This window comes from Mytilus edulis, chromosome 5 (assembly GCF_963676685.1).
Source record: "Mytilus edulis chromosome 5, xbMytEdul2.2, whole genome shotgun sequence".
Classification (NCBI taxonomy): domain Eukaryota; kingdom Metazoa; phylum Mollusca; class Bivalvia; order Mytilida; family Mytilidae; genus Mytilus; species Mytilus edulis.
In genome coordinates this window covers 87172132-87190849 of record NC_092348.1, presented here as the reverse complement: position 1 = coordinate 87190849, position 18718 = coordinate 87172132, and the positions used below count along the sequence as shown (strand labels likewise).

At 30.5% G+C, this 18718-nt stretch overlaps 1 protein-coding gene across 1 annotated transcript in view; it reads right to left on the bottom strand.

The window, feature by feature from the left end:
* Nucleotides 1–18718, bottom strand: part of LOC139525293 (gamma-aminobutyric acid type B receptor subunit 2-like) — a 37175-nt gene that overhangs the window by 10378 nt on the left and 8079 nt on the right. Inside the window, exons 3-6 of the mRNA XM_071320496.1 lie at nt 13895–14065; nt 12702–12803; nt 2052–2237; nt 1161–1397 (exon numbers count right to left, since the gene is read on the bottom strand). Of these exons, the coding sequence (XP_071176597.1) occupies nt 1161–1397; nt 2052–2237; nt 12702–12803; nt 13895–14065 (696 nt within the window). The remainder of the gene's footprint in view (nt 1–1160; nt 1398–2051; nt 2238–12701; nt 12804–13894; nt 14066–18718) is intronic.

The following is an 18718-nucleotide window of genomic DNA, read 5'->3' as shown; positions in this document are numbered from 1 at the left end:
TTTTTCTATTTTCTGTCCAATCATTAAGGTATATCTTAATTACCTATTATGCTTTTTTTTATATGTCTATCTTTCAATTAAAATCCTTGCTACTATAAAGATTCATCTAAACATTAGTTTGTAAAAAGATATTGCATTCAAAAATTCATTTTTTATAGACAAAACAATGCATTAGATTTCTACTATAGCGGTGAATCCAATAACAGATTTGTACTAATATAAATTAATTAACCAAATTAGTTTACTGTCAAATTACTTTGTAGCTAAAAACTTAAATATTCATCGAACAGACATTTTACATCGCAATTCATTTTTTTAGGTAATTCAATTGATTGTTCTTCTGTGTTTAACATGGTAAACTATGGAGACCTATGTTGGCATATTTGGAGCCGAGACACTTTACCATTTATCTTTAGATTTTCATTGCGCATTTCACTTCATGTAGACGATAATAATGGCATTTCTTTATTTTCACAGAAGTGGGTTAATTGAGAGTCATTAGTATGTAATAAAAGAGGGACGAAAGATACCAAAGGGACAGTCAAATACCGCCATAATTATTAAAATGCTGTTTGAGTTTTCAAATTTACTGATTAATTTTTTAGTTCTCATGTTGCTTTTGTTTTAACGTCAGACAGTCTATGAATTAGCAATGTACTCTATGGTTTTGATTTAACTTGTATATCATAATTTGTTCTGCCGAAATTTAGAATAAACTTTAAGTCTCGAGCGCAGTTAAAAATGAGGCTTGTACTTTCATTGTACTACATATAAAAAATCTAATTGAACTCTGACACTCTGAAACTATTTGAACTATTAATTTTATTATTATTATTTCAGGGCAAGTGAGATCGTTTTATAACCAACTTTTTTTCTCTAGAAAATATAACCTTAAATTAACAATTCACGCCTGATGGAATTTGATGCGACTGTCATACAAGTGAGAGGTTTAGCGCTTTAAAACCAGATTCAATCCACCATTTTCTACATATGAAAAATCCTGTACCAAGTCAGGAATATGACATTTGTTGTCCATTCGTTTGATGTGTTTTATCATTTCCTTTTGCCATTTCATTACGGACGTTCCGTTTTGAATTTTCCTCGGAGTTCAGTATTTTTGTTATTTTACTTTTTTGGTCGCTTACAGCAGAAATGCTTACAGTTACACCCGTTATATTAGTCGTGTCAACACTCTTGAAGATTATGTCGGCTATGTCAGCACTGTCATATGTGAAATCTTCCAAAGACTTTGATATGTTAAGTAATGCTTTTGATGCCTTGTCCAGAGCAAATGCGACCACCCAGACACTGTCATACCCATAAGGCCCATACTCTAGTGCAGCATAGTTGCCATTTTGTGTCAGATTAGTGTAATGTTCCGTAAACTCTCTTGCAGTCTAAAATTGAAAATAAATTAATAAGTTATTTCAAATTTTGAATAATGGTTATGATATGTATAATTGTATTTTGATTGCACATTTATTTATTATTTGTCTTTTGTTGTTTTTTTTTTTTTTTTTTTTTACTTCGCCGGTTTCAATTCAATACTGCTTAGGTATTACAGTGTCGATTCTTCAGGAACGATTTAACAAGCACCATGAAAAATTAACACTTGACGAAATATTATTTTCGCAACCACTTTTCCACGTTTTGCCACAAAACAATTTGAACACGATAAAATAAAAGTTTTTTCAATACTAAATATTGTCGATAAAATACATATAAATATATTTAGTGATTAAATATACGTATATCCTCAATATCATAATAAAAATAAATCCTTGTGATATTGTATTTGATGATGTGAAGCAGCAAATATTAGCAACTTACATTTAATACTAGCCTTACCTATACAATAAAACAATCGTATAATAGCTCAATTCTAACTCAAATCATTTCTACATTGTGTCGATTCGTTCATATTTTTATTTTAATTCTAATGATGAGTCAATTGATCCACTGTTGACCTTCATTGATAAATTCTTTCTATTTGTATTCTTATTATAAAGGTTTTAAGACTTGACAATCTGTAATATTTATATCAAACTTACCTTTGAGACATCTGTTTGTGCATCAACGTCTGTAAATGAAGAAACTTCGAATCCTATGGACCCAGTTGCCGCTTTTTCAATATCGGCTTGATCACAAGTAGTGTCATTCACCTTCCACCAATCTGTGGCATACCAACCAGGAAACATCCATGTAAAAATACCACTTGTCATGTCAAGTTTATGTGCCTGAAGTGAAAGTATATCGTAATTGTAGAAACTAAATGGTTTAGATCGTTAAAGAGTACTTTTTTGCCATCCAAATGTACACTACCTGTTATGTAATATGTGGAACAAATATCAATGAGACAGTTGCATCATAAGACCTGCTAACTAGAGAATAAAATATATAAGGGATACTGAACGGTCAAAGAGAACATCCACATATTTTAAACCAACACCAAAAGTTAAAAAAATAAAAGGGAACAATGACGAATTTGGTGTAAGACAAATGGCAACTGGTCAATAAAGAAAAAGTTAAAGAAGGACAAACAATATAATAATCAAAAGAAAATTGGAAGTAAAGACAAACAGTTGTCAAGAAATCTCTACATGGAAAAATTAAATCTGTGGTTATTCCTCAAAAACTTCATTGTGTATGACCTTCATTCAGTGAACCAGCAGATACAATTGATTTGATTGCCTAAACATATTTGAATTATTAAAAAATAAGGCTGAAATCCACTTGCCCCGTTTTGTACAGATCCGCCCTCAACAACAGTTACTGAATATGCAAATGTGATTCTACGGAACTCCATATTCAGTTGCTTTCCAATTCTGCTCAGGATTTTAAACTGAATTGGAGTAATCTAGCTTAAATATATGGATCAATATAACAATGACTAGATAGGAAATATATCTCTCTGTTGAAAATTCGATGATTTAAATATATTTCTTTTTTGGAGTTTTGTTTATGCTGTGTAGATTATAACAGCAATGAATTTAAAGACATCATGCTCGAGTTTTGTTTATGCAGTGTAGATTATAACAGCAATGAATTTAAAGACATTTCATGTCGGGACTTTTGTCCTCATAAATACATTTAACCTAGTCATTATCTATTGTGTAGTGGTTTTCTTTCTGTATATTCTCCTTTAGGTTTAATCTATTTTTCTTTTTTGTAAAATTTGTCAATATCTTGTTTAGACTCTGGAAAATTAAGAGCTTGTCGTATGTTTAACAAGATTCAAGATGGATATATAATGGATATTTAAGACCATATAATATCATACTTAAATTAAATGTCTGGCAACTTATTAATTATATCTTATTCAAATGTTTGTATATTAAGGAAGAACTTAGCTTTTAGAATTTGATTAATAAAGCTATGTTTCTAATTTAAAATAAAACTAAGGAACGGTTAAAATCCATATTTTGATAAACAAATATCAGCCATCACAGACATTTGTTTATTTCATGACTACATAATTACAACCTTTTGTTTGTGATATTTTCTAATAAAGTCATAACACATTTATTATTAATATCTTTTACCGTATTTAAAGTAACAAAACTGAAATTTGAATATTAACTATAATTATTAAAAAAAAAAATAGCTGATCAAGAAATGCGTGATAGTTTGTCCTCAAATAGTCAAATGTAGATCGAAATATTGTGTAATTCCACAAGTCCGAAATTACAATTCTGATATCATGAAAATGGGAAGTGGAATTCGTTTTGCAGTTTGTGAAATTTTCCCAAGTTTAAAATGATCAAGTAAAAGCAGAACTGAATTTTAATCCTACATTTGAAGAACTGCGTTGATTTCAGCGGCAAAAAAAATCCACCCCTGTAGAAACATTATTTAAACCAATATTTTGAGAGAAAATCTGACATTTTATGAGAATTCAATTAGATAGTTAAAAGTAAACCCCAGGCATTGAAATATATATAAAACCTTGCCTGTTTTTTATAATTGAACGCTTATGCATACAAATTATGAATTATAACAAGAATCGCCCGGATAGACAGACATAGATATTCTTTATAACTCTGCCTTCGATGCGTATATAACGTGATTGTTCAGAGCATTATATAGCAACTATACAATATTCAGATGAAAAATTAGATATCAGGATTTTCTGTTTCCGAAAAGAAACCTTGCGATTGCTTATATACATAATTTGCATAAGATTGATATTTCCAATGTGTTAAAACAGCATAACACATAACACGATATCATTATTTAACAAAAGAACATAAAACAAAGCATACATCATGAAACATCCAAGACATATATACTTACTATTTCTTGAATAACATCTTTGACCTGGTTTGAAAACTCGGATCAAACAGCATTGTAGTTTTATATATAATATCATCACATAGAAAATATGTTTTTATACCAAATGTTTTGTTTTTTTTTCATTTTTTCTAACAATTCCTGACTTGGTACAGGCATTTTCTCATGTTGAAAATGGTGTGTTTAACCTTGTTCAGATTTATTGAAACATTTCTTATTATTTTACGTTAAACAGTCGTTTGTCTTTAGTACAGTAGTCTCGATGGGGCGTAGTTACGGGTTAATACATTAATATGTATAGCTCGCTTTCGGTTACAATGCCCAAAATGAATCGGAAATTAAAAAGTATAAACCACTTGATTTTAGAAATTGACGAGAAAATTCGATTTCGATCGCATTGAGTAAAAAAGAAATTTAAAATATCGTCAAACATTATGTAACTTCCTGGAATTACTGAAAATACTCGGTATAATTTAATAATTAAAATGTTTCCTATTAATTCTCGAAACATAGAATTATGTAACTAAAACTATATGCTCATAGTGTATTATCAAAAATCAATATATCGTCAAACAGGAAAAGGCTGCCTGGCTCGCATGAAAATCGCTTATATGGTACTTCTTTGCATTATTGTTTCTGATTTTACACCAAATCAGTCATGCCAAGAAACAGAAGTTTAGAATTATGTAACGAAAAATTACATAAACAGTTGGTATAATAAATTAAGATAACAGTACCATCAAAGAAGAATTGGCTCACGGTCGACCAGAAATGAAAATCGCTTACACGATTTGTTTCCAGAACAAAGCATACATTAGTACATGAGCTAACTACTAAGTCTTTGCATTATATGATCCATTCCGTTATATATCTATTGTTGTTAAAGTTATTTTTTGAACATTGATAGTTTCTTCAAGCAATTTGCAGGAATCTTTTCCCTCAATGACATCATTTTTCTTCACGCATAAAAGTTTGAATTTGTCGAGTTACTAAGAATTTTCTACCCCAAGAATAGTTACCTTAGCTGTATTTCGGAAAACGTTTTGAAATGATGGGTCCCTCATGCTCTTCGACGCAGTACTGTATCTGTTTTTTTAAATTTTTACGCAAGCGACGTCACTGTTAAGTTTTTTTGTAGACGAAACGCTTGTTTGGCGTACAGACGTTTTATCGTGATATGTATGACGAGTTTATTAGTATAGGTCGTCAATTCGATACATATTATTTTGTTATTATGTTATTTTTCAAGTCTTTAGTTTTTCATAAAATAATTCATAAGCACAAAAATATATTGGAAGTATAATTTATAGTGACCAACCCTTGCAATCCTGATCAGTTCACATCAAAAAGAAATTATCACCTGTCGTCTTTAAAAAAAATGAATAAAGAGTATACATTTATTCAAAAATGGGAGTTCTAATACGAAACAAATGTAATTCAACATCAGTGGAATATTCTTACTAAGTGGTGAAATCACAAAAATACTAAACTCTGAGGAAAATTCAAGACGGAAAGTCCTTAATCGAAGGACCAGCAATATATTATCTATAGATCTGTATCTGTATCTGTATATTTTCTGCCAATATAGGCACACCTTCAGTATGAAGTTAATTATAATATCTCTTCACCAGTAGAATGTTATGCAGTAGTAAATCACAATATCCAATCACCAATAGAATATGTATAACGATGTACACTGTTTACAATTGTCGGTATATCTCTACACCAATATCACACACATTCTTGTCTATAAAATCTAAAAGATCAAACAATAAGTGGTCAAAGCATTTTAAATAGCTTAACATAAAGTTACATAATCAATATTTTCAAGATTTTCTATTCCTGTCAAAATCAAGGATATCCAAATCGATGTTTGGATAGTTTTCTTGTAAAAGAAATTACACTAAATATATCGCCTGAAATATGACAACGTAGATGAACATTAATGTAACCCATTGCATTCAGTATTGGATTATAGCTCTTCATCTTTTATATAAGCTTTGGATTTCAAATATTTTGGCCACGAGCATCACTGTATTGCCGAAATGCGCATCTGGTGCAGGAAAATAGGTACCGTTAATGTTATTGGAATACTATCAAAACATCGATTTGTATATACTTCCTGTTTGGCAGGAAATAAAGTCTTGAACATATTTATTTTGTATCTTTATGTTAAGCTATTTAAAATGCATTGACCACTGATTGTTTGATCTGTAGATACTATATTGCTGGTCCTTCGAATCATCTGAACAATATAATGTCATTAGTTGTTATTAGTGTGACATGCCATTTTAAACCTTTATTACGAACCATTTTCTTATAATGTCAAGCTTGATAATACAGTAACGATAACCTAGTGACAAAATAACTAACAAGATTCAAAAGAAAAACAGACTCAATAGCCGAATAGAAAAAGAAAAAGACGAACAGCCCATAGGACACCGTTTTAATAAACGCTTATTCCATCTTAAATTTGAATTGCATTTAGGTGATCCAGAAATATACAAGTGTTTCCTGCATCACTAGTGACACTTGTAGTGTTGTTCTTGATAAACTTTGTTGAAAGTAAAAATCGGATAATTCAGCATGATACCATAGAGAATGTCTGTTGTTTAACCTATATGTACCCTTTAACACTTAAATAAGAACATTTTGCCTTACAGTCAATAGAAAATTAGGCAGAAAGGTCGTCGTATGACTTTCACCAATGTGCAAAATCAATGCTGTATAGTAAGCTATAAAATTCCCTGGGAATAAGACCGCTACTGATAGATAAGTGAAATAATCTTTTTGAATTATGCACTGTATAATTTTGATGGTGGTCTTCATAATAAGATATGCTAGAGAATAAGCTTTAAGTGATTAAAAACATTAAATCCAATGGGTCAAGCCAGATTTATAACACACAAACAACTAATGGAATAAAAAATTTAAACGAACATACAAATTGATCATACAATACGTTCACCCTTTAATCGCTCCGACGATAAATAAACGACTATTAAATATTCATAGTTTTGAATCGTGCTGGCAATAAACAAGTGACTTTGAAATATTTCAAGTTATAAATTGAGCGGAGTTTAGATAACATGAATAAATTAACAAAGACAAGAAAAGTTCTATCAGCAATCTCAAATTACCTGACAATAATGATTAATAACGATATAGTATGGGTCATTCACTTTTTTCTGATACAATCAACTATTGATGCATCAAGTAAAACACGATTTGGTAAATCATCTGCTGTTGCTTAGCATGGGCTATAAGTTCAGTATGATATGTGTTTTACTGGGCTTTCAAATTAATGTTTCGAGGATCAGAGTATTGAATTTAACAATGTTTTATTTCTTTTTTAATAAATTTGAACTACATAGCAAGCCTTTAGGTAAGCATTGTAAGCAAGTGTACATGTTTTATAATGTTAGGTAATGCAAATGCAACAAATCATTATATATTTCAATAGATTCAAAGAAATCAATGACATGTTCATCAAAAATTAATTACTTGCTTAAGAAAACATTATTAATAGGATTTGGTGTATCTATTGCAAATACACAGACAATTGAATGAGATTTTAAATCATTAGTATTTTATTATAAGACATTAACCATGCATTCTATATTTGAAAACACTGAAACCTAATGCTGTTACCAAATAGATTAATTACATTTTATATTTTGTGACTAAGTTCTTAATTTGAAATTGTGTCAGTGAACTATCGAATATAACTATAATAATAGCTTTTTATGTATGCAAAAAGTGATTTCTTATCATTTTTTGTTTTATTTATTTCTTGTGTATCCGGGATTGCATAATTATATACGGATTATGTTTTGAAAAAAAATATCACAAAAATATTGAACTCCGAAGAAAATTCAAAACAGATAGTGCCTAATCAAATGGCAAAATCAAAAGCTGAAACATATCAAACGAATGGATGACAACTGTCATATTCGTGACTTGGTACATGCATTTTCTTGTGTTGAAAATGGCGGATTGATACATTGCACACTATCATTTGTTTAATGAATTGTAGTCATCTCTTTTAAGTATCACAGTATTTTATTATACACCCCAATCTACATACACTATTTCATTTTGAGGAAGGAGTTACTTTTCCCCAGCTTCTCGGAATGTTTTATCGGTCGTGTGATGTCTATATTTTGCTTTCTGTATGGTGTTTTGATGACTGATGTTTGTTTTGTTTGTTCTTTTGGGCATTAGGTTGTCAATGTCGATCTGGTTTGCCTACTTCTCATTGCAGGTAAGTGTAAGCATGCAGTGGTTTGTTCTTAAATTAGATCTATCAACAGACTTGGATTTATCATCCCAGAAGTCAATCATCTCGTGTTGCTGAAATGTAATTTCATTGAAGATGTAATTATTTTTGTACTGTTTAACTTGATGCACTAAGTGTTCTTCCCGCAAGTATAGACCACCTTTTGTAAGAATTAACACAACTTTTTTGAATTTCTGGGTTTAAATGCTCAATTTCAAAATTATGTCTTTGCTTTTTGTGTGCAATTTTGAGGCGTCTTTTGGAGATTAACTAGGTATATAAAAGGACATCTAATAAAAATCAGGTTCGATACCGATGCTGATGTGTGAATAGTCGCAAAGGGTGTTACAAGCTCAGTAGTCGACCTTTTCGTGTTTACATGAAATATTGATGCGATCGCTCTCCTTTCCGTTTTTATTCCCCGATTCATATATCAACTTTGTTAGATTTGGGACAACTGTTATGTTAGTTTTTGACTTTCAATGCTCTCAAATGCAAAAAATCAATATCCAGGACTACACAACATATCGGACACAACAACAGGACCTTCAAACAAACAACGACCGACGCATTCAAGAAAAGAGACAAATACTAAAAAAAAAAAACGACCCAGTCAGGAAAAAAGATATTTACACCAAAAAAAAAAAATGATCGACACCGTCAAGAAATTAGACAATAACACGAAAAAACACGGCCGACTCAGTCAGGTAAATAGAAATTAACACGAAAAAACAACGATGAATTGTCATCGGCTATGTTAAATAGTTGAAAAACTATATATGTTCTAACCTTTCTAAACATTTCTTTTGGATGATTGAATTTTTCATAATACCGGGGTTACCTTTCTGTTTTGTTCAAAATAAAAATCTGTAGAAAAAGGGCTTTCCAAGGTATTTAATTAATATCATTAAACCTTATGCATTTAACTTCATATATTACAATGTACTAAACGATGCATGATATTTTTTGTTATCAACACAAGGTCACGAGGCATAAATATTTTATACGGAATGATGACAAGAAAAGATTTTGAAAAATCTTGAACAGTGCATATATTACCTATTCGGAAAAATTGTGTGGTAATTAAAAAGAGACAAACCATTAGTAAACTGTTCTGTCTGACCTTCTTTGACATATTCTTCTTCCTGATCATTATTATTTACTGACTTCAAGTATTGATATTTTGAAAATAACAAAAAAACCACGTTTCTTTAATTGACGAATATTTATAGCAATGCACCGAGGCGGCATAGCAAATTTAAAAAGTCACATTCCTGGTTTCTGTTTCGAGAAACTATGGATTTCAACATCAACACATTAAATGTTATTGAGGAAAATATAAAAAAAACATCATTCTATTTATTCAATAATCTAACTAACAAATATTGTTGCACGTTTGAAGACATTCATTCAAGTATATATTTTTATAAGCCAGTGCATTATTAAGAAAAACACTCAGACTGGTATGTTTGTAAGTTGAGATTATGATTGGGTCAAATGAGAAAAAAAGGCAGTAAGAAGGGGAACATTTTATTTAAGAATTGAATGCTTCTTTTTGTAACTTCATTGGGGTGTAAAAGCGTTGACCGAAGTACATTTTGTATGAAACGCGGAAGCGCTTCATACTAAAAATGTGCGCACGGTCAACGCTTTTACAACCCTATGAAGTTACAAAAAGAAGCATTCAATACTTATAATTACATTTTTTTAGCAATGATCATGAAAACACGAATTTTGTTAAAGTTTTATTTAATTCACCTGTGGGACCACGTGTTATCATGAATGAAAAGTTTTATTGAGCAATGCAATTGTTTACGGAATAACACGTGATGTGCAATTAGCCAATCAGAATAAAGTATCATAATGAAACATACATCTAATGTAATTATATCTATATGATTTGCAAGATGGGAGAAAAATACAGAATTACTGATCAACAAATAATCAAATACATCAAAAACAATGTTAGCCTGTTGTTCAACGGTTGTCGTTTGTTTGTATGGTACATAAGTGTTTCTCGTTTTTTCTATAGAAAATAAAATCACAAAAATACTGAACTCCAAGGAAAATTCAAAAAGGAAAGTCCCCAAATCAAATGGCAAAATCAAAAGTTTAAACACATCAAACGAATGGATAACAACTGTCATATTCCTGAATTGGTACAGGCATTTTCTTATGTAGAAAATGGTGGATTGAACCTGGTTTTATAGCTAGCTAAACCTCTCACTTGTATGACAGTCGCGTCAAATTCCATTATATTTTCACCGATGCGTGAACAAAACAAACAGACACAATAGGTAAAAATGTCAAAAATAGGGGTACAGCAGTCAACATTGTTTTATCATCTTAATCACTATAAAAACAAAACATGTAACGAAGAAGCACAAAAAGGCATGCATCAAAATTAACATCCTCATTTTGCTTATATTATACGATTTTATTTATCCATGTTAAATGCACCCATATAGATTATACGTTGTTTTTCCGATTTTCACTAGTCATTTTAGCTAGCTTTTGAGTGAAAGCCAAGTCCGTGTTGAAGGCGATACGTTGACCTATGAAAGTTAACTTTTAATATACTGTAACTTGGATGGAGAGTTATCTCATTGGCACCTTATTTATATTTACATATTTACTTGTTCTGTTATGAATTACCTCGCATAATATCTTTCGGGCGTTGTCTTCAAATGCAGCAGCAATAATTATGCGACCATCTTTTCTCTGAAATCAAAGCAGTCGTATAAATAATATAATAGTTTTTACTTGCAGATGACAACTATGCATACATCAGGAGTATTGCTCATATGCATTTGAAAGTACAATATTATCTCCAACGTGTTGAAAAATAGTGTTGTGAAAATAATGGCTTATAAATTCTGATAAAACTAAATGTATAGTAAAACCAGGTTTAATCCACAATTTTCTACATTATAAGTCATTTATTACCAAGTCAAGAATATGACAGTGGTATCCATTCGTTTGATGTTCTTGATCTTTTGATTTTGATATTTTATAACGGACTTTCCGTTTAGAGTTTTCCGTGGAATTCGGAACCAAAAGAAAAACGCTTATTCACCAATCCAATGCAAGTATTTATAGATATGCAAATCATAAAAGAATTGTACATTTATATTCTCCAAGGCGTGGTTTGGATCGTCATCGAATGTATCTGAGACTATTATGTGGTTATGTGGAATACTTTTATATTTTACAAGGCGTGTTTTGGGTCATCACTGAAAGTATCTGAGACTATCGCTTGGTCATTAACATACATACTGTTATATTCTGAAAGGTGTGCTTTGGATCATCACTGAATGTATCTGAGACTATCATGTGGTCATTAACATACATACTTTTATATTTTGTAAGGCGTGTTTTGGGTCATCACTGAATGTATCTGAGACTCGCCATGTGGTCATTAACATATATACTTTTATATTCTACAAGGCGTTTTTTGGATCATCACTAAATGTATCTGACACACTCATGTGGTCATTAACATTCATTCTTTTATATTTTGTAAGGCGTGTTTTGGATCATCATTGAATGTATCTGAGACCATCATGTGGTCATTAACATACATACTTTTATATTTTGTAAGGCGTGTCTTGGATCATCATTGAATGTATCTTAGACTAGCAGGTGGTTATAAAAAACATACTTTTATGTTTTGCAAGGCGTTTTTTGGATCCTCACTGAATGTATCTGTGACCATCATGTGTTCATTAACATACATGCTTTTATATCTTTTATATTTTGTAAGGCGTGTCTTGGATCATCACTGAATGTATCTGAGACTATCATGTGGTTATTAACATACCTACTTTTATATTTTGTAAGGCGTGTCTTGAATCATCACTGAATGTATCTGAGACCATCATGTGTTCATTAACATACATGCGTTTATATTTTGTAAGGCGCGTTTTGGATCATCACTAAATGTATCTGAGACTCGCCACGTGGACATTAACATACATATTTTATATTCTGTAAGGCGTGTTTTGAATCCTCACTAAATTTATCTGAGACTATCATGTGGTCATTAAAAAACATACTTTTATCTTCTGTAAGGCGTGTTTTGGATCGTCACCGAATGTATCTGAGACTATCATGTGGTCATTAACATACATACTTTTATATTCTGCAAGGCGTGTTTTGGATCATCACTGAATGTATCTGAGACTATCACAGTAATGTTGTTTTGTTCAAACACTTTCTGTAAATCTGCCATTATCTATGTCAAGGGTAAGAATAACAATTCATATTTTAAAATGAAAATGGTCAAAGACTATCTATGTTCTATCAGAATAGTTTTCCAAATATCGAATATGCGAACAGTTTAACTCGTTGAATATTCTCTCCGTTTATCATATGCAAAGAAATTTAACAAATAAAGGCAACAGTAGTACACCGCTGTTCAAAACTCATAAATCTATGGACAAAAAACAAAACAACATCGTATATTAACTGTGCATATAATGGTATTTATTTTCAATAACAGTCTTTACAAGATTGGATGCACGAGAGCTTGTAATTCTTCCGGAGAAAATATAATAGTAAATATTCTGTCATTACCTTCTCTTTAATCTGTGGTATGCATTTCAGTGGGCTATAGCTTTGCAAATCAGCAAATCGATCTAATACAAACTGAATTCTAATAATTATCATGTTAACATGTTCAGCTCTCGACCTGATTATGGCTTTAGGATAATCCGCTAGACATTAACCTTTTTAATCCATCCACTCGTTAATTTACATGATAAATATCAGATTACATAAAATTGAGAATGGTAATAGGTAATGTGTCAACGAGACAACAACCTGTATAGAATCAAATAAAAGTTAGAAAATTGTTACAATTTCTTCAATTTATAGTTTTGCTATTTTTGAAATTTCTAAAGTTTCTGGTAGTACACAATGAACATGAATGAGTGCGATATATAGAAATTGGGCACATCACTAAAGACGTATGATCAACTTTCCCTCAAAAAATCAAAATATATTTCTTAAATTCTATGTATAACAGATTCGTGGGTGTATTTTTGTATTGAACAAAACAAATACAATTGCTGTAATGCATCACAATTCTCTGAAACTGCAATGCATTCAACTATTTATTGTTCAAATTCCGTGAGATTTTATTTCTTATTTTTTTTAATGTTTACTTAAACAGCAATACAGTTGTTCAATTAGATCTTAATGGCCTCTTCTAAGCTGCATTATACCATTTATGACACATGTATTCAGAATGGAGTTGACTTTAAATGAGACCAATTAAAACTAAATGCTTCAAATATCTATCTTATTGTGGACTACCAGACTTACAGCATTAAAACTACCATCGTCAGTATATAATAGAGCAGCTCTTTTCCAGCCAAATTTCTGCATTAAAGCTGCCCGGGCTACATTGGTTACTTTTTCTGAAGGATGAACTTTGAACAGTAATGGATATTTGACTCTATCGTCCAAACCTGGAGCACTTGATGCATGTGATACCTGGAATGATTTGGAAACAATTATTATAAAAATTATCTTTTATAGAATGTAAATTATAGATTTTATATCAGTGATATTCTATATTTTCATTTGCTTGATTGTAATTTTTATAATTGTACCATCTGAAATAGAACTTGAAGGGTTGAATGAATGCGTAGATCATTATACTAATGTCATGTGCATCGAGATGTTAAATATTAGAATATAATTTGAAATCTTTCGTTTTATTCATTAATTCGTTATTTTCCAGTTTTAAGAGGATTCATTTAATGAAATAAAAATAACAAAACCAATCCAAGATATTACAATTTTCAATAAAAACTACAGATTCAATATAGTTTGTGGATACATATTTAAGGTGGTACCCAACACCTGAGCTAAAATCAATTTGGTTTGTTTAATTTTCTTAAAATTTTGACAAAGTATTTAATTTGATCCTTTAACAAAAATATAAAAATTTCAAAAATTTTGAACCAACCATTTTATCAGAAAAATTACACTGGTTATATAGCAGTTTGACAAAAACTTATTTTGATCATTGAGAAGCTTAACATTTCTTTAACAACACCACGTCATTAAAACGTTCTGCTGATTTAACAGAGTTATCTCCCTGTATTGTACCACCTTAATATACAGAGTGAAAATTCATTATATGCATTTCTGTCGTCTCACTTTTAGATAGAAAATTGCACTTTCAATTATATTATTAATGATAGGTTGTGAGCAGGTTGCAATGTTGTACAAATTATAATTTGTACAGATTTCTTGTACAAGTTATCAGTGTTTTATCAACTGCTAAACACAAATGAATGATGCAAGCACACATGCAAAAAATGACAGAAATTTGCGAAACAAATGACTGTGTGCTTGCATCATTCATTTGCGTTTAGCAGTTGATAAAACACTGATAACTTGTACAAGAAAACTGTACAAACTATAATTTGTACATATACAACTTGTACACAACCTATCTATAATAATATAATTGAAAGTGTAATTGTCTCTTATCAATTTTTTTTTTTTTTTTTATTCATTTCCTGATATATAAATACCTAAGTAGCACAGGTCGCATACTTAGGGACCCCTGTATTTTAACAGCCTCACTTGACCAGGGAAAACATCAAATGAGTTTATACACTTTTAGTCTAGTTTTACATATATAATGATATTTAAATAACCAACATAATTGATTTTCACACCTGATAAGCATCACTGTATAAAATCACTATCGTATATCCGGTTCACTAAACAACCATGTGTTGATTAATTAAACTGGAAAAACTTTAAAATTTGATAGCGAAAATAAGTTATAGTTTGAATTGAAGAACTTTGATGTGATAGAACAGAAATTGAAAGTATTCTTAAATATATATATATATGGATTATAAAAAAGGATAAATCACAACATCATGTGGTGAGTACAAATATATTACGAATCATAATCATATATGTTGTAATTTGCTAATGTGACTAATATGCACAGATATAGATTCAAATAATAATTGTTTTTCTTTCTGTTATAATAACATATTGTTCACTACTTTATACACAAGATACAATAAGATTAGTATATATTGAATCGAACACACCTTTCGTTTAGAGCAGTAGAACTAAGTATATCTTCCTATATTTTTTCGATAAAGAGTTTAATTTTCGTTTTGCATATATACTTTATTTCTGAACGTAGCAGAAGAAGTTTGAATTCGTTTTTCATGTGCAATTTTAGCAAAGCCTGTACAGACTGCATATTCAATTTAATTTTATCGAATTTGCATTTATTACGTATTTTCCAAATAGCCATTTGAAATAAAGTATTATTGCATTAACAATGGTATTATTTGATTTCTCTGTACAAATTCCTAATAAAATATCTTTTTCAACGAGAACCTCGTCGCTAATAAGGTTACAAAGTTGTAAATTTGTAACAACCGTTTCTATCAATGGTATAAGGTTCATCATAACAAACGGACAAATATGGCTGTATTTACATGCCAAAAATTACTCTGAGTACAGACTTACCTGTGAAGTTGGAAAAGTTTTAATGCCTGGAATCCACTAGATATAATAAAGTTAAATGCATTTTGTGTTTCAGAAAGATAAAATCTCTTTTGGATTTTGATGGGCATTTTTTTCCTTCATGCAAAAGGTATGAAAATTAACTAAGTTGTGGTACAACTATGATATGCTCCCTCAGGTAAAAAACCGGTTTGTATTGTTTTGATTGTCCTTAATTGACATGGACCAGAGGTATCTTCACAACTACATGTGAGTTAAAGAGTTCATCTGAGTCAGTGAGTGGACAGTATCAAAGTAATTCAGGTGTTTGTTTATTTTTACACCTTCTGCAGAAAGGAAAAAAAATGCCCAGCAAAAACCAAAAAAGATTTTATCTTTCTTTACACAAAATGCATTTAACTTTTATATATCTAGTGGATGCTAGGCATTAAACTTTCCCAACAGCACAGGTAAGTCTGTACACAGAGTAGTTTTTGATGTAAAAATACGGCCATATTTGTCCATTTGTTATGATGAACCTTAACATTGTTACATTGATAAAATAAATGCTCAAGAGTTTCAATATTATTAATTTCATCACATAAGTGACATTTTCCATTTGACATATGCATTATTTGCAGTCTGTTTATATAATCCGGTGTATACATTTCCATTGAAATTCTTTAACTTTTCTATTAATATTCATTTTACTTAGATTTAGCCAAATTTTTTCCCAATTTATATACTCACTATACAAAATTATCCATTTTGTTTGACACTTAGGGGTCTCAGTTATGTTAATGTTTAATTGAAGATATTTTAATGTCAAATCCTTGATTTTAATGATTTTATTGTCTGGATTTAAAAATTCAAGGTTTTCAGAAATTTTGATTTTGTTGCTTTTTAAAGCAGGTTGATCATCGTTATTTTTTAAAATCTGCATGAATGTTTGTGGTATGGAACTTTTAATTCGTGACTTTTCCGAAATACAATTACGTTTATCTATTAATTGTCTATACATTTCATTGCACGATTTAAAATCTTTGGTATTATCGTCCCATATATCACCAATAGTTTTGATCTGACTTTTTGAAAAGGAAGAATAAAATAAAGATTTGCCCTGAAATAAAATATTTGAGTTTCCAAATAATCGCTGTTTCTTTACTTCAATTTCGTTAAATATACCCTGTGTGATCTTTGTCAAGTTTGACCACGATTGTAAAGCGCTTTTGTAATAATGTGGTAGGTTTTTTTATCTCAAGACCTGAAAGGTCAGAACATTTACACAGAAAACGTTCATCCTCAAATTTCTTATCACATTTTTTTAACCAAAATTTACCTATTGCATTCCAACTAGATAATGGCTTATGTAATATCGAATATAAATATTTGATATATTTACTTTCTATCCAACTATCTAAATTTACCATCCCCATGCCCCCCCCCCCCTTTTTAACATCTAAACAACAAACCTTCCGGTCTACTTGATTTACTTTCCCATCCCAAATAAAATTTCATATTATCTTATTCAATTCTTTTTTGTATTTTTCGGGTATACCTCTTATTTCTAACTCATAACCACACACTGATATAATTAAATTTTTAACAATAAGGGCTTTTCCAGAGTAAGTCAATTTTCGACTTTTCCAGACATGAACACAATTTTGTACTTTTTCTAATATTGATTTCCAAATTTTGTCATTGTCAATATTATAACCATGGTGAATACCTAGTGTTTTTATGTTATCTGTTGTCCAGCTTATCTTTTTAAAAGTAGGTCGTCTGCGTTTATTTGCGCCAATATTTATTCCCTTAGTCTTTTTGTAATTAATTTTAGAACCCGATGCCTTTTCATATTTGTCTAATATTTCAAAAGATTTTTTTACAGAACTTTCATTTTTATTAAATAATTGCGTGTCGTCTGCAAACATATTCAATTTGGTTTCTATTAGCTCCCCATTTCCTTCCCCAGGCAATATAATGCCTTGAATGTCTTTTTCTGCCCTTATTGCACAGGCCAAGGGCTATGCCTGTAATATATATAAAAAGGGCTATAGGACATACCTGCCTAGCTGATCTAGAAATTGAAAAAATATTTTGAGACGTAGCCGTTTGTTTTAATACACGTCTTTGCACGTTTTAATAGCATTTGAACCCAACCACGAAAATTGTCCCCAAAATTAAATTCCTTCATAACGAAGTCTAGCCATCCCCATTCCATCCTATCAAAGGCCTTGTGTTGGTCTAAAAAGACAATGATATCCTCTTCATCTTCATCATCAATATATTTTATGATATCCTGTATCATTCTATTCGCTTCCGTTATATGTCTGCCTTTTACAAACCCCTTTTGGTCGGGATGTATAAGCTTAGGAAGGACTATTTTTAATCTTTCTGCTAGTATTTTTGCTATAATTTTATAATCGCAATTCAGTAGTGTAAGAGGGCGCCAGTTTCGTATATTTTTCCCGTTCCGCGCCCTTAAATAGTAATGTTAAAACTCCTTTATATTGCGAGTCCGACAATGTTTTTTCATTAAATATTTCTTGCAATAACGTACAAAATTCTTCTTGTATGATATTCCAAAATATAACATAAAATTCAGATATAATCCCGTCCTCCCCTTGGGATTTATTAGTTTTTTAAATTTTTAGGACT